The sequence below is a fragment of the Alligator mississippiensis genome, chromosome 4, assembly GCF_030867095.1.
Source record: "Alligator mississippiensis isolate rAllMis1 chromosome 4, rAllMis1, whole genome shotgun sequence".
Lineage (NCBI taxonomy): Eukaryota > Metazoa > Chordata > Crocodylia > Alligatoridae > Alligator > Alligator mississippiensis.
In genome coordinates, this window is record NC_081827.1 from 157,034,610 (window position 1) to 157,055,438 (window position 20,829).

Genomic DNA, 20,829 nt, shown 5'->3' on the forward strand with positions numbered 1-20,829 from the left:
GAGAGTGTATTGTCAAGATGCCATCCGGGAGGGGTCCCAGTGTCCACATCTGTGCTCATGCCTGTGTGTATTCATATGTACGCATGCATGTGGGCCCATTTCTAATGCTAGGCCAGGCTCAACTAAACCCCATCTCAGAGTGCTGAACAGCTCCCCTGGAAAAGTCTCACTTGTATCTCAGTAACCTGCTCTTGGGCAGTCCCTCCCCACCTACTCCCTGCGCTGTAAGCACTGTATAATACACTCTGTCCCCAGAGACTGCAGTTGCAGGTCTCCCAGCCCCATTGCCCAGGGACTGAGAAGCTGAGCCCATGAGTCACTTCTTGCCCTGTGCTGTGCATAGATAGCATCCAAACCATTACACCAGTTCTGTTCTGCTAGTAGGCTGGGGATCCCCCATGCTCACATGAACACTGTGCCCAGCTCTTGATGCTCATAGGGCATCCAATGGCAGTTTCATCCCCTGCGGCAGGACACTGCCTACTGGCACATGGGTGCTTTCCTGCCAGTCCAGCAGTATTGGGCCCAGTGAGATGTGTGTGCGGAGTGGGAGCATTGACTCCACCTGGGTTTCTGTACACATGGTCATATTCATGCCTGCTCATGGGTGCTTGTGCCCAGAGAGAAGGCCATGCAGAAGGGTAGAGCAGTGTTATTCTGGTGTGAGGGGAGACTTGTGACAGCGATCTAACCTTGCTTCTTTCCATCCACAGACCCAACCCTGAGCTCCTCCCGGACGACGTATCCCCCTTCCCCCAACTCCACGCTCTCTTATCTCAACAGCACCTACCGCATCCTGCAGAAACCTCTGAAGTGGCATGAGGCCCTGCTGCTGTGCGAGACCCACAACACCACCCTAGCCAGCGTGCTGGACCCCTACACACAGGCCTACCTCACTCAAGCAATCAGCAGCTTGCAGGCCCCTCTCTGGATTGGCCTGGCCAATGATGAGGTAGGACAGGGGTTTTCAACCTTTTAAAATAAGTGTACCCCTGGCAACTGGACGGTGGGAGGAGGGGGGTGTGCACAGCTGGACACAGAGCAGCAGCAGTGTGAGGTGCTGGGTGGAGGCAGCAGCCGCCACACGCAAGATTCTCCCCCCTCCCCCTGCATCCAGCCGACTGGCCGGCGCCTGTGCAGACTGCAGAGGGACTCCGCTGCTCTCGCCCCCCACCTCCTGGCCCTACTGGGAGGCGGCAGTGCGGGGTGGTGGGTGGCAGCACTCCATCCCCACTTACCCACGCATACCCCTCTAGGGCCTTCCCAAGTACCCCTGGGGGTAAGCATACCCCCATTTGGCAATCCCAGAGGTAGGGTCACAGGGGCCATCCCACAGACAAGCACAGGGGGTGACAAGTGTTGTGGGTCTGAGCAGCCTCTGAGCCTTCCCCTTTGTCACTGGTTCCCAGGGAGGCCGGAGCTATTCATGGTTCACAGAGGAGAGTCTTTACTATGTCAACTGGCAGGATGGTGAGCCCCAGCAGGTCACAGGCTGCTCCTACATGGATGTGGATGGGACCTGGCGGACAGCCAGCTGTGACACCAAATTGCAAGGGGCTGTTTGCAAGATCAATACAGGTGAGTGCATTTCCAGCATCTTGCAAATGCTGGAGAGACAGGCAGAGCCTGGGGAAAGGCATGTCAGGTGCCCCAGGGCTTCTCAGCTGAGCAGCTGCAGAGTGTAAGTGTTCCAGTGCATGTTCTCAAGGGTTGTGTTGTGGCTCCAAGCTATGACCCATACCAGTAAGGTGACAAGTGTGCCTCCTGGAGAAGGCTTGCTGTAACAGCTGGTCTGCAAACCTTCAGTGGGGGGCAGAGGAGCTTTTCCAGCTCTCACTGATAAGGCAACCAACTCTAGGAAACCAAAACCCAGGCCACTCTATAGATCTGAGGTCCACTATGTATCTCTGGAAGTTATGGTAGTGTGGTGCAGCTGCTTCAGAGTGCCACTGCAGGCAGGCCAATTTGATCAGCTGAGAGACAGCTAATTAGCACATGCACAGCAGTGTGTCTTTTCAGCATGGTGCTAGCTGGCTGGTGCCTTGGGAATATTAGGGGGTCAGCTAATCTCTCCTCCACCCCAGATCTGTTCTTGCAACCCATGCAGTGTAGCTGAGGACCACCAGCTGAGAACCCCTGTTAGAGTAAATGGAGGTTCATTGTGCATGGCTGGTAAAGATACAGGACCAATTTTCCCGATGTGGGACACAATTCTCATTTTGAGAGCTCTGTCAGGGGCACTGGGGTCCAGTCCTCAGATTCAAGGTGGTTGGTTGTCTGAGGCATTTACAAGGAGGAAGTCATAGGACAGGGGTGGGCAAAATGGCGGATCTGGCTGGCAGCCAAACTCCATTTCCCAACAGCCCCTGCCTGCCTTGTTGCAGCCGGTTTCCATGGAGACCCCAGGAGTGGAGCAGCTGTGACAGCACTGGGCCAAGGTTTCCATGGACACCAGCCTGAGCAGTGCTGGCAGGGTGCACAGCCAGGCAGGGAGGTGCTCTGGGGCCAGGGCCCCGACTCTAGCCCCAGAGCAGCTCCCTGCCCAGCTGCACACCCTGCCAGTGCTGCTTGGGCCAGTGTCCATGGAAACCCTGGCCCCATGCTTTCACAGTGCTGCCACTCATGAAGTCTCCATGGAAACTGGCTGCAGCAAGGTAGGCAGGGGCTACTGGAAAATGGAGTCCGCCGCAGGCCCAACATGGCCTGCATGCTGGACTTTGCTTGCCCTTGCCATAGGATCTCATCTGACCTCCTTGTCAGAGGGGCAAAAGTCAGCTTTTGCCTTTCCCGTCCACATGCCCACATGTGCAATGCAGGGCATATCTATGCCATAGCATGTGTCTTGGCCAGCTATAGCCTCTGTAAAAGCCTCCACTGTACAGGAGTATTCCCCTGCAGTGCTCTGGTCTGTCTTCCCCACTTCCATCTCATTATCTTGCCATATCCTAAAGTTGCCTGGTGTTCCCCTCCTTTGCAGGGCCCCCTCGGATGCACAAGTGGAGCTTCAGTGGGAGCTGCCCCAAATCAGTCGAGGATTCCTCCTGGCTTCCCTTCAGGGATCATTGCTACACCTTCCACATGGAAGTCTCTCTGGGCCATAAGGATGCCATGAAGAGATGCCAGAAAGGTATGAGCAAAATGTTAGAGTAGGGAGATGCACAATGCAGCAACCCTGGGAACGTGAGATGGCCAGAACCTCTGAAATCCCTAGGAACCAAGGGCCCTGGACAGCCTCTTTTAGGTTCAGTAATCACAAGCAGGAGAGTAGGAGTCCCAACCAGTGGGCATCCCCTCCTTATTTCCTAGCACAGTCCTCTAGTGCATCTCCATCCTGAGAGTTTACTTGCAAGACTTACAGATTGTTTTGGGGCAGCTTTGTCCTGCTTTATCAGCATTTAATTAGCCTAATCCAGTTAGTAATTTCCTTTCTCAAGGACAGAGGGTGTCAGTTGTCATAGATCTATTAATCTCCATGGGATTAGGGCAGTTCATGCTCCTGATGATATGCCTCAGAGTGCTGATTAGCTAGCCTGGGACTGGGACTGGTCCTGGACCTTGGCCTTGGTAGGTCTGAGGAAAGCAAGCAGACCCCTTACTGGAACTGAAAGGTATTGTCCCCCTTCCATTAATTCTGCAGGCTTTCTGCTTGATGCATCTTTCCCTCCACAGCTGGTGGCACGGTGCTGTCCATCCACGATGAGACGGAAAACGTCTTTGTTTGGGAGCATCTCCAGGCCTATGAAAGCCAGTCCAAAGGCGCCTGGTTGGGGATGACCTTTAACCCCAAAGGTAAAATAGACCTATTGCAAAGGAAGACAGCATTCTGCTAAAGATCTTTAACCATGAGAGATGCTGGAGCTGTGCTTCTGCAAATCACGGGCACTGACAGAGGCAGCCTGGCTTCAGAGCCCTGGTTCCATCTCCAGGTCTTCCACAGACCTTGTTTCTCCAGCAGTCCGTTTCCCTGACTGCATAAATGAGATTCATGGTATTGACCCTCTGGTGCAGAAGGGCTGGTGGCACACAGAGGGGAATTGCTAGGGTTGAGATTAGTGATGCTGCCATTGTCATCAGTACATTCCACAGCAAACCAAGGAATCGTGTACCTGTCAAAGTCAGGCAGGGGTGCACAGACTGGTGCCTTTATATTCAAGCACAGTCTTGTACACACAGCTGCCTTGCACCTTCTACACATAGGGACCTGTTGAACTTTATGCATGTGGGAGGCGGGGTAAATGTGAAAATGATTGTATTGTACGTTGTATTTATACATACAATGTAACTGAGGAGGCAAAGAAAAGAGTAAAAGAAGCCAAGGGCAGATGGGGATTTACAGCCCCTGCTGGGCTTCTCAGAGAATTCAGTCTGAAACTGTCTCTTCTGTGTGCCTGAATCGTGTTGAGCCAGCCTGTCTGCCAGGATCATTCTGGATGTGCTGTTTGGATTCAGCACCACCTGCCAGGGTTGGTTCAAGTGCTTTCTGTGGCCAAACATGGCCCACATTTCTGTGGTGCACTTTACAGTTCCAGCCTGTGAGACGGAGGTGTGGCCTCTGGATATTACCAGTCCTGCTGTGTGCTGTGGCCAAGCCAATCACATCATCATACTAGCCTTCTAGACTCTGTGGACACCACATGGGATCAGAATAGGCCGTTGTATGGCAGGAGCTGTAGTATAAGCTGGAAGTGAGTGCAGCAGCGGCCTACCTCATTCAGTTCCCTGTAGGTGTCCTGAAAACCCATCATTACCACTGATTGCAGCTAGGCAACATTGAGTGCTCCTTGCAGCACCCTTGTGGTACAGCATAGTCACCTGCTCACCTCCGCTCTTCTTCCAGGGGGTACCTTGGTTTGGCATGACAACACGGTCGTCAACTACTCGAACTGGGGCCACCACGACACAGGACCAAACATGCTGAGCCAAAACAGCTGCTACTGGATCCAAAGCAATAATGGGGTGTGGCGCCTCGGGTCCTGCACAAATGTCACCATGGGGGTCATTTGTAAAATCCCCCGAGGTAAGAAGCCTGAGAAGCCTGTTGACTTTCTTGATTCAGTTTCTCTGGTGTTACTTGACACTGAGTGACTCCTTGCCAGTGCAAAGTATATGCCTGTGGGGCAAAGTCTCTGTTGAGGACTAATAAATAGTCTTCTCCCCTGGGCACCTTCAGCTTAGGGCACTTCACAAGGAGCTTCTTTTAGCTCCTTGTCATTAGTCCTCAAAGTGCAGCCCAGCAAAGTGGTCATACCTTGCTTGGGAAAAGAGTAGGACTGACACAGCAGGAGTTGCTGCAGGTCACAGTGAATGATGGGGTGAATGGAGCAGTGTGTGAAGAGCCTGGGCCTCTGACAGCAGGGGTTCCTGTGGGCTAAGACTGAGACAGCCTCAGAGGCTGCATTTGGGGAAAAGCCTGGCTAGATCCAACTCCTGCTCCTACTCCATATGCCTTCAATGAGAGCCCTGTGGTGCTTGTGTTTGGATATGAGCACACAAGATGCCATGAAGAACACTTAATGCATCAACTATTATATCCCATGACCAGGGTGAGGTAGCTTGTCCCTCAGTGCAAGAAAGATGAGCTATGTCTCATGCCCATGGGCAGTTACAGCAGATACGCTGTAAGCTCACACCCTAGTTTACCTGTTGGTAAATAGTTTGTGTCCATCTGTCACAGGGCACGTCAGTGCCTGGCTCCTAAGGAGTGAAAACTGGCCGAACATAAGGGGGACAGCTGCAGGTTGCTGGGGCAACTAATGGGAGTCAGCTGGCCAGAAGGGGGCAGGGCTTGGCCCTTATAAAAGCCCAGGGCTGAGGCCAGGATGGCAGTTCTCCGCCAGCAGCCGGAGAGGCAGGAGCTCACTCAGCCAAGCTATGGGGAGAAGTCTGAGGGGCAAGTACAGCTCATGATAGCCCTGAGAGGATTGGGCACTAAAGGTTTAGCCAGGGGGCTTTATGTTTGTGTTACAGCCAGGAGGCTTGTGTTTGTTTGGCTCTGTTATTACACCCGGAGGCTTGGGTGAGGCTGTAGGGGTTGGAGGAGGCCTCAATCACAGGGACCCCAGAGAGTGTGGGGTGCCCTAGCGCCAAGAGGGCGCATTATTTGAATAGCGCCAGGGAAGGCGCAGCTCGCACGTCAGTGCGTGAGCGACTGGTGGTGAGGAGCGCGGCCAGTGGGTCGCGGGCGCAACCGGTGGGTTGCAGACGGGGGACCGAGACCCTGGATTGCGTGCGGGGTACATAGACCCCAGCCCCAGAGAGGGGCGATTGAGCCCAAGTGGGGGCATAGGACTTATAGGGACCTGCAGCAGTGTGCGGGGACCCCGGCGCCCAGGAGGGCGCAGCATACGGGGTGTATAGACCCAGCCCTAGGGAGGGGCATTTCTGAAGCCCCAGCGTGGGCGGGGCGAGCTCCCAGGACGGGGGCCATTTTGTAAGCCCAAGTGGGGCACAGCCAGACGCCAGTGAGGGCGTAGTTTATAGGGGCATAGACCCCAGCCCCAGAGAGGGGCGATTGAGCCCAAGTGTGGGCATAGGGAGCCCCAAAAAGGGGGCAGCATAGTGAGTCTCTGAAAGGGGGCAGAAGAGAGATGACAGCACTTACATCTGCGAGGCTTGGGCTGCGGTATTCGGGGAGGTTGGAGCTGCAGAGCGCCCCCCCCCCAGCATCGGGGCATTATAATGGGCAGCCTCCTGCTAATTAATTAATTAACATCAAGACATGGCAGGCGAGAAGGCGGGCGGTTGCCGCAGGAACAGGTGAGCGGGCCGCGACTTGGCTCGGAAGCGATGCCTGTTACACCATCCCTTTAGACTGGGCAGCCTTTGGAGTAAACATGGCCACATTAACTCTAACACACAGGACTCCTGTGAGCTTGGCTCTGAGACCCTAGGAGGGCTGAATGTCTCCAGCAAGTGGCTCATAAGATAGAGCTCTCTGTGAGTGTCCCTATCTACAGGCTCTTGAGAGTCACATGAAGTATAAGATGCATGAGTCCAGTGGTTGCACCACCTTTTGGCAAGGCAGGGAGTCAGGCAAGGACCTGTGCACCTGCTGCTTCCTCCTGCTTTACTGTACATGTACTTCTGCCCATATTTGCACGCCCAAGTTCCATAACAGTGGCCTTGAGCACTGGCCATAGGAGACAGAGGTCACATTTGCCTGGCACTGCAAGTAGGCTAATCAGCAAGGGATGAGCTAATTGGTACTGTCCACAAGGGTGTTCCTGTAATCCTGCTGCTTAGCATCTGACAGTGGCTGTTTGTTTCACTCACTGGAACAGTGAAGGACCTGCCCACTTCTCACTGGGCATAATCAATGTCAGGCCACAGGGCCTTTAATGTGTGGGGCTTCAGGTGAAAGCATCTCCTCCTGCAGTAGTATCACCCCCAAGCCAGGGAGGTCCTGGAGGCTAACTTGCTGCCTGGCAGAGACATCACTGGAAGGTAGCAGAGCCCAGGACAGGTCTGAGGTAGTCACTGCTTCTCTTCATGCAGTTTCTTCCACCATGCCCTTTGCGAGTGGCACTGGTTTCCATGCCCCTGCATGGCACTTGATAGGTTTGGGGGACTGGAGATGTTTTAGGGAACACCAGTCCCTGGTACATATAGAGGTGGGGACACAGTGGGTGCTCAGGCCACTGTGCATGCAAGGCAGTGTCAGTGGGCACCAAGGTCTCAGTTGGTGCAGGGCGGGCCCTGCAGGTGCCATTCTCTACTGGCATGAATGCGGCTGGAATGAAGGGTGCCAGGGCTGGCTACTCATCTGTCTCTTTCTTTGTTCCCATTGCAGTTGAGGAGAGCAGCTTCTCTCGATCAGGTGAGTGATGCAGAGGAATCACTGATCAGCATAGGCACATGGTCATGTTCCACTTCAGCCCCTGCTCTCAGGGGTTGTTCAGGACCAAGAGCCAGTGCTGAAAGGGTTTGTTGCAAGAGCTGGTGGGGCCCACACAGCTGAATTGCCATTCATGCCATCAAGAGTAACCATCGATAGTAGGATGGCTTGAGCCTTCTCCAGCCATTTGATTTATTCATAGATTCATAGATTGCAAGGTCAGAAGGGACCTTGGAAGATCATCGGGTCCAGCCCGATGCACCAAGCAGGAAAGACAACTGGGGGTTAGGTGACCCAGGCAAGGAGACTGTCTGGTCTCCCCTTGGAAGATTTTCAGGGTAGGTGATTGCATCACCTCTGGAGGGAGTTTATTTCAGTCTGGACAACCTGACTATGAAGAAGTTTTCCCTAGTGTTGGGCCTGAATTCATCTTCCAGGAGTTTGTGGCCATTACTCCTAGTTTTCCCCTTGGGTGCCCTGGTGAACGGTTGCTCACTGAGCCCTTGATGTACTCCCCTAGTGTAACGGTAAGCTGCTACCAGGTCCCCTCTCAGCCTTCTTTTCCCCAGGCTGAAGAGTCCCAGATCCCTCAGCCTTTCCTCGTATGGCTTGCCTTTTAAGACTGATCATACGGGTGGTTCTTCTTTGGACTCTCTCTCATTTAATGTTCCCTCTGTAAATTCTCAAGCCCAGGGACCCCCATCTGAGCAGTATGGAGGAAGGTTATGTGGTCTGGCTGCTCTGCTCCCTTCCTCCTGGACATGGTGGGCATTGCGGTCATGATGGGATCTCTCTTGCACATGATGAGTGGCAACCAGGCCAGATAGACATTCCCTGGTGGGCCATATCCTGGCTTTCCGGTGAGCTTCCCCTGCCTGGGGACTGAGCTCACCTGTGGGCTAGAGGGAGCTGTCTATCATAGTGACCTCTCTGAGGAGTGAGAGCTTCATCCACCTGCCTGGTCAAGCTTCTAGCAGCTGACACGTGGAACTGGGAGTGGGGATGTGCAGGTTCTGTGCCCAGTAACCTTGTGGCACATTTCTCTGCTCTGTGGCTCAGTCTCCTTTCCTCTCGATGGAGATGGCACCACAGGCTACGGAGAGGCAGGGTGGATTTCACAGGCTTCCCTCCCTCTACCCAGCTCTCTCAGAGAATACGACTGCCATTGCCGTGGTCATCCTCTCGACGCTTGCACTGTGCGTGTTGATAGCCATCACAATCTACCTATACAAGCGCCGGCGGAGCTCAGAGCGGGGGGCCTTCGAGAGTGCCCGCTACAGCCGCACTACCTCCAACCCCAACGAATCCGCTGAGAAGAACATCCTGGTGTCAGACATGGAGATGAATGAACAGCAAGACTAATGGGGGATGGGGGGAGGGGCTGAAAGCACTATACACACCACCCCCAAACAAAATCAGATATGCAGGGTCAGCAAAGGGCAACAGCAGAAGCACTGCTGCAGGGGCTGGGAAGAGGGACTGGAGGCTGGGGGTGGAACTAGGGCCTTTTTTCACAGGAAACCCAATGCAGCTTCCTATTCCCAGGAAGACACCACATACCCCCATCTGCCCTTCAGGCAGGAGGGATTTTCTGCATCCACAAGGAGGTCACCTGCATAAGTGAGGAGGTGACGAGGCCTTTAAGTAAGAGCAGAGCCTTCCCCCAGGCTTTTTGGTGACCTTTTCAGGAACCCAAATGTGTTTCCCTCAGGTGCAAACAAGCCTGGCCATTTAGGGCCTGGAGACAGCCCCCTGGACTGGTTCCCCTGAAGGAGAAAATGGGCTGGTTGCCAAAAAGAAGTCTCCCCAGAGTGAAATGTCTCTAAACCCAACCCCTCTCCATCACACACGTGTCTAAGTGCAAGGCCTCCGTGCAAATATCTGTGCCTGGGGAATCTTCCCCATTATCAAAGCCATCACCGCACAAGGCCTTCCCCTGCCCTGACCACAGCATTAGAGTTGGTATCCTACCACCTCCTCCAGCAGTCAGTGAGATCTTTCTGGTGATCAGAAGGTAAAATACCCCTAGCAGGGGCTCTGCTGTCCCCCAGGTGTGAAGGTGTGAGTGGTCCCTCCTCTTCTAGCATAGGGGCCAATTCCAGAGAGCCTGCTGCAAGGGGCTGGCTTCTCACCCAGCCCTTCCTTCAGACTCTGTTTCACTTCATAGTACCATTGCATTTATGCCAGAGTGTGCCAGGCAGACTCTGCTGCCCAACTCCAGCCCACTGCACCTCTTCCCCAGATCCAAGTAGTGGCCACCCTCTTCCAACAGCACACTTCTGACAGGATAGATGCTCAGATGCAGGGGAGACCCAAAAGGCTTCACAAAAGTTGCTTTCTGCGTTCCCTCTTCCGGTGCCCAACTAGCAAGATGCTCAGTGGAGGGTTTCTCCCACCAGCACCGTCTTTTCCGTACCCGCCCTTCTGCTGTTAAACTCTGCTGACTTTCAGAATGATCATGTGCCTGGGGTTGGGGAACAAGCTGGATCATTACTTTGTTTGCTGTTTGCAGCTGGTCACCTCCCTTGGTCTGTGATAATGAGGATATGAGCACGGAGGGTGGTTTCAGATTTGTTTAGTTTTGTTTTTTAAGGGAATGGTAGCTTCTCGCTATACTGTATCAAACGCGTGCTGAATTATATACCTTCTTTCACACAGATGGCTGGGGTGTTTGTGGTGCCTGTTTCATGTGTAAAGTATAGCTGTGAAGGAGGAAGGCAATGCCTGAGCCTTCTTCCTTGCTTTTGAGCTGTGCAATAAGAAGCCTGGGTTTCCTGGGGCAGAAGCTGGGAATGGAGCTCAGCCTTTCCACTCCACCATCTGGCTTCAGCAACCAACTTCTGCTGGGGTCAGGATCCTGGATGACTGGAGACAGGGAGAGACCTTCAGCCCTTCAGGGGTTTTCTCTGATAGGAATGGGACACAGAGGAGGCCTGCGAGACCACAGAAGCAGGACAGCAGACCTCCCACCTCTCCCCTGCAAGAGACACTTATTTTTAGCCCTCTGCCTCCAAAGGCTTGAATTTTTGTTCTAAAGACAATGGAAAATAGCTAATTGTTGTTGTTCTAATTTTTATGGCACCTATGTGAATTTTTATATCTGTTGAGTTCACTTAAGCTGGAAATTAAGTGTTTGAAAAATGTGGTGGGGGAGGTGGGAGGGGGATTGGTTTTGTTGATTTCTGACTTTGTCTAAAAGCCACCACAACATTCCATAGCAAGGGGCACTTCAGAGACAATAGTGCTGCCCTGGGTCCATTTCTTTGCCTTGGCTCTGTCTGCATTTATTTCCTGAGGGTCTTTATAGTTTGGAGCTGTTTGTCTTTACAGACACAGACTCAGGGGGCCTGCGTGGCTCAGTAGACAAATGCATTAGCCTTTCAGCTCTGAAGATCTGGGTGAAAAATCCTGATGAGGATGAAAATGAAGTTGCTGAGCTCATCCCAATCCCCACTAGGCATTTGTCTACATCACACACACAGTTAGGCAGCATTGGCAGCTTCTGCTGCTGGAATCTCCAGATGCAGAGTCCAAGAAGGGTTGGTTGGGACAGAAGGGCGCTGGCACAGCTGTATGGAGGTGGATGGGGGCGAGAAAAGAGAAGAAAGTTGGTATTGCAGGTCAAGACTGAAGTGTCTTAGCTAGGAGGTTCAGGAATAGGTGAGAAAGACAGGATTGGTATATGCTTGCAGAGCTGGTGGCTGTGTAAGAGGCCTCAAATAATAAGCGTGTAGCAGCTCAGGACAGGGGTTCGTCAAAAGAATTGAGTGAGGGCCTAAGGCTGGACTAGCAAAGCATTCAGGATTGAGGTGCCCTGGTAAAGATGTGGTATGTGGGGAACAGGGCTGGCCTAGCAGGGAGACTAAAGGCTAGGATTGTGGCTGTAAGCCAGTCAAACTGTGGGGGAGCCCAGGCTCGGAAGAGGAAAGACACATAACCTAGAAATGAAGCGCAGTGACAGGGTGGTGTGGGGAAGGCTGCATAGTTCTGTCTGGCTTATGCATGGCTTTTAGTCCCTCACTCACAGCAATCCTCACACTCTTTAACGCCCTTTTGTGGTTCTGAGCAATCTCATTCTTTTTTTCTTCTTTCAAGCTAAAATAACAAACAAAACCGCAGTCTAGGGAAATGTTGTATGAAAATCTTCTGGTAACAGTGATCAGGATTACAGGAAAAATGCATGTATAGTTAAGTAATATTTCCTATCACCATTAGAATAATGTGAAGAAATGCTTAAAAGGACCCGGTGTGTATGTGTGTGTGTGTGTGTGTATAATATGTGTGTGTGTGTGTGTGTGTGTGTGTGTGTGTGTATATATATATATATATATATATATATATATATATATATATACACACACACACAAACATACATACATATATATATCTATATATCTATATATATTGCTATATATAGATATATATATATAAAAGTTTTGCAATTTTTTTACTCATTTGTAAGATCCTTCTAGAAGCTTGGAAATAAAATATCCTTCCTTACCAGTTTTTTCCTTATTTCATTTGGCGAACACCAGGTTTTCTTTCTTTGAATTCCTAAAGGGCATGTCGAGTTTGAGCTGAAGTTTAACCTGCCTCTCAGCATGGGTATGTCCTACCATTTCTCCTAAAGTCTGCCCTACTGATGATGGAGTTGTGTTTGTCTAGTAACTGCTGCTATGCAGACAGATAAGGGACTCGCCCACTAGTTTTTGCTATGTTCCAAGAATATGGTGGCTGTTGTCATTCTCTTTTAAATCTCAGTCACTGCAAAACCAAAAAAAAAAAGAAGCAAAACAAGAAAAGGAGGAGAAGAACTAGCTATACCTTGAGTTCTAGCCCTACCATTGTAAGGAGATACATAACATTTGGTGCTAACTTACTGAGCAGTTTCCCTTGAAAAAAACAGTAAATCCCAATCTTCCTCCATAAGGGTTAGAAGAGTCAGAGGTTGGAATTCAGGAGAGATGGATTTGACCAGTTGAGCCCAAGATGTTTACTTTGCCAATTTTGTAACTTGGTTCTCTGTCTCTGATTCAGGAAAACTACCTTACCCAGTACAGAACAGAAACATCGCTTACATGTAAGAATGTGCTCACATATTTAAGTCCATGAGATTTAAGTAAGGTATGTATATACAGTTATGCACTTACAAGTATTGGCCTAAACTGCAGCCTTCCCACCTTCGGATGCAATCTTGTACACCATGAGTAACTTGTTTACAGGATCAGGCTCCTTTCATTTTGTCCAGGGATGGATACATTGCTGTCATACATGCAGTAACTGATAAAATGCCATATTTCCTTGCATATCATAACCACGTTTTCCCCAGAACTCACCCTTCCAAAATTGAGGTGTGTCTTAAGTAGAGCACCTGATTTCAACACCAGAATTGAAGCATAGGGATGCTATAATGGTTGCATAGGGATGTTGTAATGCCTGCTGGGGCTGTCCTTCTCTCCCACTCAAAGAATGGTGGGGCAGAGTGTAGTCTTCAGCATTGCAGTTAGCTTTAACTTTTGCACAGCTGCTGGCAAATTGGCCGTAGCTTCTGGCTGAGCAGTCAAAAGCTGCTGCTAGTTTGGCAGTGGTTGTGAGAGGGTTAAAATTAATTTTTGCTTGAGCAGTAATGGTCAGGATTCACCCATGTGGTTAGGATTCTCTGTGGTCAAGATTCAGCCATGACGGGATAAACCTTTTTTCTTCTTTTTTCTGTCTTCCCAAAACAAGGTGCGTGACTTATTTGGGACCATGTGGTATGTGAGGGAGTATTGATACTACCCATATTCCAAACCATGGTTCACTGTGAAGTGGTCCTGTTACAGAGGCTCTACATAAAAAGCAGGGGATGATGTCTAATATTAGGAATCAGCTAAATCCCAAATAACTGTGCACATGGTCAGCATCAGCAGCCAGAGCAAAATAAATTTTAGACACAATTTGACCAATTATCTGTGGAGAGACCATGTTCATACCTCTCTAATTGTTATCCTAGAGAAAGTAGTATATGGCTGTGATGGGCAGATCAAGGATTTTAATCCAGGGAGCTCAGAGCAGTTGTTCATATACTTGTCCCTATACACATTTTCTCTGATGGGCTTGTCTCACATCTTGTGCTTTGACTGGAGACTTTGCCCCCCTACAGTACCCACAAAGCACACTCTAGCCCTGTGTCTCTGGGTTGAAGAAGTAAAGGGCAAGTGCACTTTCTTCTCTTCAGTTTCTCTCAACCATCTGGCTATGGACAGAGCACTCATAAGGGTTTTATTAAGCCTCAAGAATAATTGCAATAATCTCATTTTCTAGGCTAATTTGTGGAAAATGCTTTGGCCAAACCTAGAAAAATGTTGAGTTTGTTTCCCTTGCTTCATGGGCAGGCTGCTGCCCTTGGACTTTGCCTCACTGCCTGCTCAGATCTCTCCTCCAGTGCCTACACAATATAGTTACTGACCCAGAGAATGGAGCTGTATAATGCAGCCAATAAGTGACATCAACTTGGGACAATAGTCTACAAGGTATCTGAGATGCTAGTTTAGCCAACTTCATTGTGAGAGTTGCAACTCCCACAAAGCTCAGGGCATCCATCAACCGTAGAGATATCTGCTAGAGGGCATTTTCACTTATCCCTAGATCATTATGAACTGTTACTATCAATAGTGAGGACAGAAGAATCCAGATATATATCCTCTCCTAGTGCAACCTCAGTACAACGGGCACTCCAATAACAGGCTTTCAAGAACATATGCAAAGAGGTACACATTGTGACAATACATGCTATATTGGGGTGTTTCTCAGCTTCAAGCTTCTCTCCACTGTTATGCTTCATGTCTGCAGTGACCAGACTAGATTCTGCTCTTTGGATAACTCCTTACCCCAGCAAATCTCAGTCTTTTCAGCCTTCAGCCATACATTGCCACTCCAGCAGAGGCACTTTGCCAATACGTGGAGTGTTCCCCTTGAGTTTACAAAACACTGTAGTATCTGTAACTATCAATTGCTCTGAAAAATATCACCTTTACCATGGACAACCAGTAAGGTAGATAAAAATAGCAATACAAATTATTATAGAAACAAGATAGATATACAAGTAAAATTACTATGAAATTGGAAAAACAAAAGCAAGAAATAAATAGGTCACCCTGCTTCCCTACCTAAAAACAACTGCTGAGATAGCACCTGTATCCAGCAGCTTCATTCAAAAATGTCCTTGGATAGCCAATCAGATAATCCCATCTTTCCCTAACTAGGATCCTAGATGTACTCCCTATGCCCAGATGCCCCTAGACAAATGGTCTCCTTAAAAGGCATCACTTAAATTTACAAAACACCTTCAAAAAATGGGCTTGGAAATAAAAAAAAATCATTAGCTTACTGGACACTCAGTGGTGGCAGCAGCAATCCTTCAATTGGAAGATGATCTCTGCTACAGTTCATTGATTGGTCTTGAGGTAACCTAAGCGTCCAATCCTTAAGCCACAAATCTGTCTACAGAAGGTGCAGGTCTTTCCACAGGGGAGGGTAGGCAGAAGGCCAGGATTTCTCTCCTTTCTTCCACTGCTTTATTCTCTGCTTTGAGGGCGACATGCTTTACCTTGAAATAGGCAGCCACTTGGTTGACGTTGTGGTGCCATTGGAATCAGTCAGCAGCCAGCTCCTCCCAAGTCTTGACGTTGGCACCTGTTTTCTTAAAGTATGCCTTCAGTGTGTCCTTATAGCATTTCCTTTGACTGCCACAAGATCTCAGGCCACTACTAAGATGGGAGAAGAGCACTTATTTGAGGAGTCAAGAGTCAGGCGCACACTGTCTGGTCCAGTGAAGTTGGTGCTTGAAGATCATCAACTCGGTGCTTGTAACATTGGCTTTAGCAAGGATGCTGGCATTTGCGCAGTGATCTTCTCATTTGCTGTGGAGGATTTTTCTGGAGGCATCATCAGTGATACCTGTCTAGTCTCTTGAGATGACAACAGTAAGTCACCCATGTTTCACATCTGTAGAGGAGAGTGGGAATGATGATTGCATTGTATACTTGGATCTTGGATCTTCCTAGAGATCACAATGAATAAAGATACGCTGAAACAATTTCTCAAAAGAGGCATTTGCGTGCCAGATCCTGTGCTGGAACTCCTCATCAATGTTCACTCTCTGAGAGAGGTGGCTACCAAGGTAGGGGAAGTGCTTGACTACCTCCAGTGTCTTTCCCTCGATGAGGTCAGGGAGGAGGGGGGGTCACACTCATGGCCTGGGGCAGGCTGATAGAACGCATTAATCTTGATATCTTTGGTCTCAGTAGGCTTCTCCAAAAAGTTCCAGCAGTCTGGAGATTTCCCTTTGTGTGTATAAGGATGATGCAGTCACTGGCATACTGAAGGTCAGAGATAGTTGTTTTGAATATTTTGGTCTTTGACTGAAAATGTCCAGATTGAAGAGCTCTCCATCCATTCGGTATTCAATGTCAATTCCAGAAGGAAGGTGGTCCTTAATGAGAACCAAGATGACTGTCAGAAAAATGGAGAACAGAGTTGGGGCAATGACACATTCCTGCTTGACCCCAGTTCAGATGACAGATGTCTTTCATCCTCTAGGTAGAAAAATCAGAGTCTTCTAGTTATGCAGAAGCCTTGGGGCCTTCATGTACTTTTCTAGACATCCAAATCTGGCCAGTACTTTCCAAAAGGCTTTGTAATTGTTGGAATCAAAGGCTATAGTGTGGTCAGTGAAGGCTATCTATAAATCCTGGTATCATTCCCAGTGCTTTTCTTGGACTTGGTGAGCCACAACGATCATGTCGGTTGCCCTATGGGATGGTCTGAAACTATACTAAGATTCTGGCAGGGCTTCCTCAGCAAGAGGTAGGAAACGGTTCACTCAGGAGGATATGGGCAAGGACTTTCCCTGCTGTGGAAAGGAGAGTGATATCTCGATAGTTCTCACACACAGACTTACCTCTTTTATTGAAGATAGTCCTCACTCCTCAGGTTTCCAGGGCTCTCTTCGTTGTTCCAAATGTGTAGAGTAAATTTTTGAAGTCTCAGTGCCAGTTCCTTGCCACAAACCTTGTAGATTTCAGCATGGATGCCACCTGGTCCAGTGGCCTTGTTGTTCTTGGTTTCCTTGATGGCATGCCAGACATCTAGGATAGGAGGGCTGGTGAAGGATTCCTTTTCAGGGAGTTGAGTGATGGAGTCGGCGGTGGTGTCTGCCACAGTAGACTCACAGTTCAGAAGTGCCTCAAAATGCTCTTTCCATCTAGCTTGGATAGATTCATTGTCTTTGAGGCGCATTGAACCATCCTATGATCTCAGGAAAGTAGGACCATGGTATGCTAGGCCATAGATGGCCTCTGTTGCCCGAAAAAACCTATGCATATCATGTTTGTCAGCATAGAGTTAGATCTCTTTGGCTTTATCTTGTCACCACTGATTTTTGATTTTGAGGAGCTGATACATCTCCTTCTGCTGAGATGAGGTATCATCTTACCAAGCAGAATAAGCTTCTCTTCCAGTCAAGGGGGGTTGGATCTTAATGTCACTCGCATTGAACCAGTCTTAGTGTCAACAGGTGGCATAGCCAATGGATTTGGCACAGGCCATATGGATGGCAGCTTTAAACCCCTTCCAGGAATTTAACAGACATTGAATATAATCTACCTGATCTGCACTAATCTTGCTGCCCTCAACAGGTAAAAATGACTCTCATGAATAGCCTTTCTCTTCTACTTACCAGGTTATCCTTTCTATTGAATTTCTTTTGTCTGCTAGTTACCTGATAATGTCGCTGTTTTTATTTTCATGTGGGGTTTTGTACAGTGTTTTTTCTATCTGTTATTTAGCTGTGCTGTATCTCAGATGTGGCATCCAAAAGCTGTTCTGTCTCTTCCATATCTACAAGTCTTCCAACAAAGGTTATCACCTACAAAAAATCCTTGCCCATCACTCGAATACCTTATTTGTCTAATCAAGCTTCTGGAAGCCTATTATACAGATTGTTTCCTTCCTTCAGACAGTCCTCTATCTGTCATTTCAGGTGTCATTCCTGATTCACTATTAAAGTTCAGGAAGACACAAACATTTACATCCTTACATATGATTCCTTCCAGACATATCAGACAGATAAACTTCTAATCATATTTCCTCAACTATTGTCTAATCATAGTTTCTCAACTAAGCCCATAAGTTCCTAGAAGTAATTGGGATGCTGAGCCAAACCTATGGGCAGCAATGGAGTGGGCCAACCTCTGGGAAAGGTCAGGCCTATTCTTACAGCATTTTATACCAGCACGTAATGAGTCCCTCACTGGGCACAACCTTGGCAGAGAAGCATAAGTCAAGCTGAACTGACTGAGATCTGGATATGGACTCTTCAAAACAGCGTGAATGTGGTGTACAACAACACTTAATTAAAAGCTGCAATCTTTACAAATGCCCAGATGGACTAGATGGAATCCGCACATTGAGCAATAATACCTGACAGCGGCTTATAAATTTGGAAGTTGATATATGACACTATACAAAAGAAGAATAAGAATTATTGTCTCATTTTATTTAAGGAGTGAAAAATATCAATCTCAGTATGAGATTCCTTCTAGCTGTCTGTCTTTTGAGAATGGATTCTTCTTGTTAAGAGCTTTTCCCTGTGTAATGCAACCAGACATTGTTTGGGGTTGACAAGTCTGTTCAAGTACACATGGCCACCTTCCTGGCTGATTGATACTCCACATGTATATTTTCAACTTTGGTTTCTCTCTGATATGTGCATAACTATTGTCTGGTTTGGGACGTTCCTGACACTTCATTTAGCAATCATGTCACTGCCTATTTCAAATCATATTATGAAGTATAAAAATACATCATGCCCAAAACCTTGGTACATACGAACATGAAAATGATAAAACAGCTTAACTTTGATTGTAAATAGAAATCAAACTCCACAGCCAATTTGGAAAATGCTATGTATAACACACACACACAAACACACAGTATCCCAAAATTAATCTTGCATTTGGATGTATCCATGACATATACACTTTGAACATTTCCCCAGAGGAGGCATCAGAACATATTCATTCTCCTTAGAAGAGGGTGACTGAATGCAGCCAACATAGCAGCCAAGTACATGGCAAAGATGTCATAGCAGAAGCATCAGGTCACATTGTACACCTCAGCGCACAGATCAGCTGCTCCTAAACACAGGGTATAACAGTATACTAAGTTCCTATTGGTTGGCTCAATTCTAGCACATGTAGACCAGTATCACTTTGGACTGTTGGGTTCCTAGATCTGTGACAGATAGATATTATGTCCAGTTTTGCTCACTGACCACCTCTACCCCTTTTCCCTGTCCTTTTCAGAGGTTCTTCTCATGACAGTGGGCTGCACAAAGTCTGTATCAGTAGCAGGAAGGATCCAGATCTCTACATATGCAGTTTGTGGCAGTAGAGCATAGACTACTGCACATGCCTGTTGTCACTACACTTTCATGATCTCCAGAACCACCCAAGTAAAATGATCTCCCAACATTACATTTGTGAGATCAAGAGCTTGGTGCTTAAGGTGATACTTTCAGAATAGGATTATTTGACTATAAACAGAATGTTTAAATTGACGTTTTTCAAGTGAAAGCAACACAGGACTCTGCTGCATGGTGGAAACAGGAGCAGGAAGTGAGCACTGTCCTTTATTCCCTTGGTACAAGGATATGAAGAATAACAGGGCTAGACTGTATTCTATGGATAGACCTGAGGCAAAAAACTCACCACTGGAAATGCAGGGCATGAGACACACCCACAAGCAAGACTGTATGTGTGGGGACAATTACTAGAAAGAGAAAATGAAAATACTTGCTATTAATGGAAGTTCTTTGAGATACCTTTCCTATACATGCATTTGCATTCTGCCTTGCTTCCCCTCTTCCCTGGAGCCAAAGCAACAACACACTTCAAAGAACTTCAGTTACTGATAAGCATCTGCTTTCTGGATCCTCAGGCACCGTGTTATAGCAACTCTTGCAAAGCTGCTGTTGGAGTCCCCCACTGGTGAAATAAAAGGAACAGCTCAGCCAATTAAGGCATCTGCAGCTTCAAACAACCCTTATTTGGTGCTTTCTGTTAATTGCATAAAATGATACACTAGTAACAATAGAACAGTTCAAACCCATTTGGTCACTGAGTTGAGAGGGTAAGGGCAGGGGAAGACTCAGAGATTCTCTGTGTAAAAGCTTCTCCCTTCATTAGTCAGAGGCAAGGATGTAAGGAGCAGACATTTTTTACTGTCTTCTCACATGAGCTATTGTTTTAGTTCAGCAAGTGTGAACTTTTGTGCTGATCTGTTTTCCAGTGCCAGTAAGCAGTTGCATATAACCAACATAAATGTCCATTCACACTGCAATTTGTGAAACCCTACCTGTGATCACTGAAAGGTTAATGCTCTATTCTTTCTTTAAATCCCAGTCATTAGTAAGAGGGTTTTGGTGGAGTGTGCTTTAATTTTTTACCCACTGCTTTTAAATCCCCTTTTGCAGTGGTGCCTTTCTCTCTCCAAGGAAACCTGGGTGATCATGATTCATGTACCCCATCAACTGGCTGCTCTGAGCAGTGGATATGTAAGGTACCCTCTCTTCCCTTTTTCTATAGTGGCTGATCAAAGTCTCTGCTTCTGTCACCCAGAAGATTTCAAAACCAAAAGTGTGGCTTACTCCATGTATCATAACGTTCTGACCATGCCAAAAATAGAATAACAGTGAAGTAGATGCTTGGTAGGGCTGTGTGAAGCTTCGGGTGGTGATTCGATTTGGAGGAGATTCGGCCCAATTCGGTGGCTGAATCTCCAAATCTGAATTGAATTCTGGACCAGTTTAAAGGTCTGAATCAATTCAAAGCTCTCCGAATCTTCGGCAAAGATTCAGAGAGCTTTGATGATTCAGACAGTCCCTGGTGGCTGCATCAGGGAGCTGCAGCCATCCGAGCTGGTAAGTACTAGGGGCGGGGGAGGGAGGCTGGGGG

At 48.3% G+C, this 20,829-nt stretch overlaps 1 protein-coding gene across 1 annotated transcript in view; it reads left to right on the forward strand.

Moving 5' to 3' along the window:
• The window catches only part of MRC2 (mannose receptor C type 2), a 109,240-nt gene extending 96,906 nt beyond the window's left edge, over window positions 1–12,334 (forward strand). The window contains exons 24-30 of the mRNA XM_006259206.4: window positions 714–952; window positions 1,410–1,578; window positions 2,978–3,127; window positions 3,670–3,789; window positions 4,838–5,017; window positions 7,790–7,816; window positions 8,976–12,334. Coding sequence (XP_006259268.2) covers window positions 714–952; window positions 1,410–1,578; window positions 2,978–3,127; window positions 3,670–3,789; window positions 4,838–5,017; window positions 7,790–7,816; window positions 8,976–9,196 — 1,106 coding nt within the window. The 3' untranslated portion in view covers window positions 9,197–12,334. The remainder of the gene's footprint in view (window positions 1–713; window positions 953–1,409; window positions 1,579–2,977; window positions 3,128–3,669; window positions 3,790–4,837; window positions 5,018–7,789; window positions 7,817–8,975) is intronic.
• The last annotated feature ends 8,495 nt before the right edge of the window (window positions 12,335–20,829 follow it).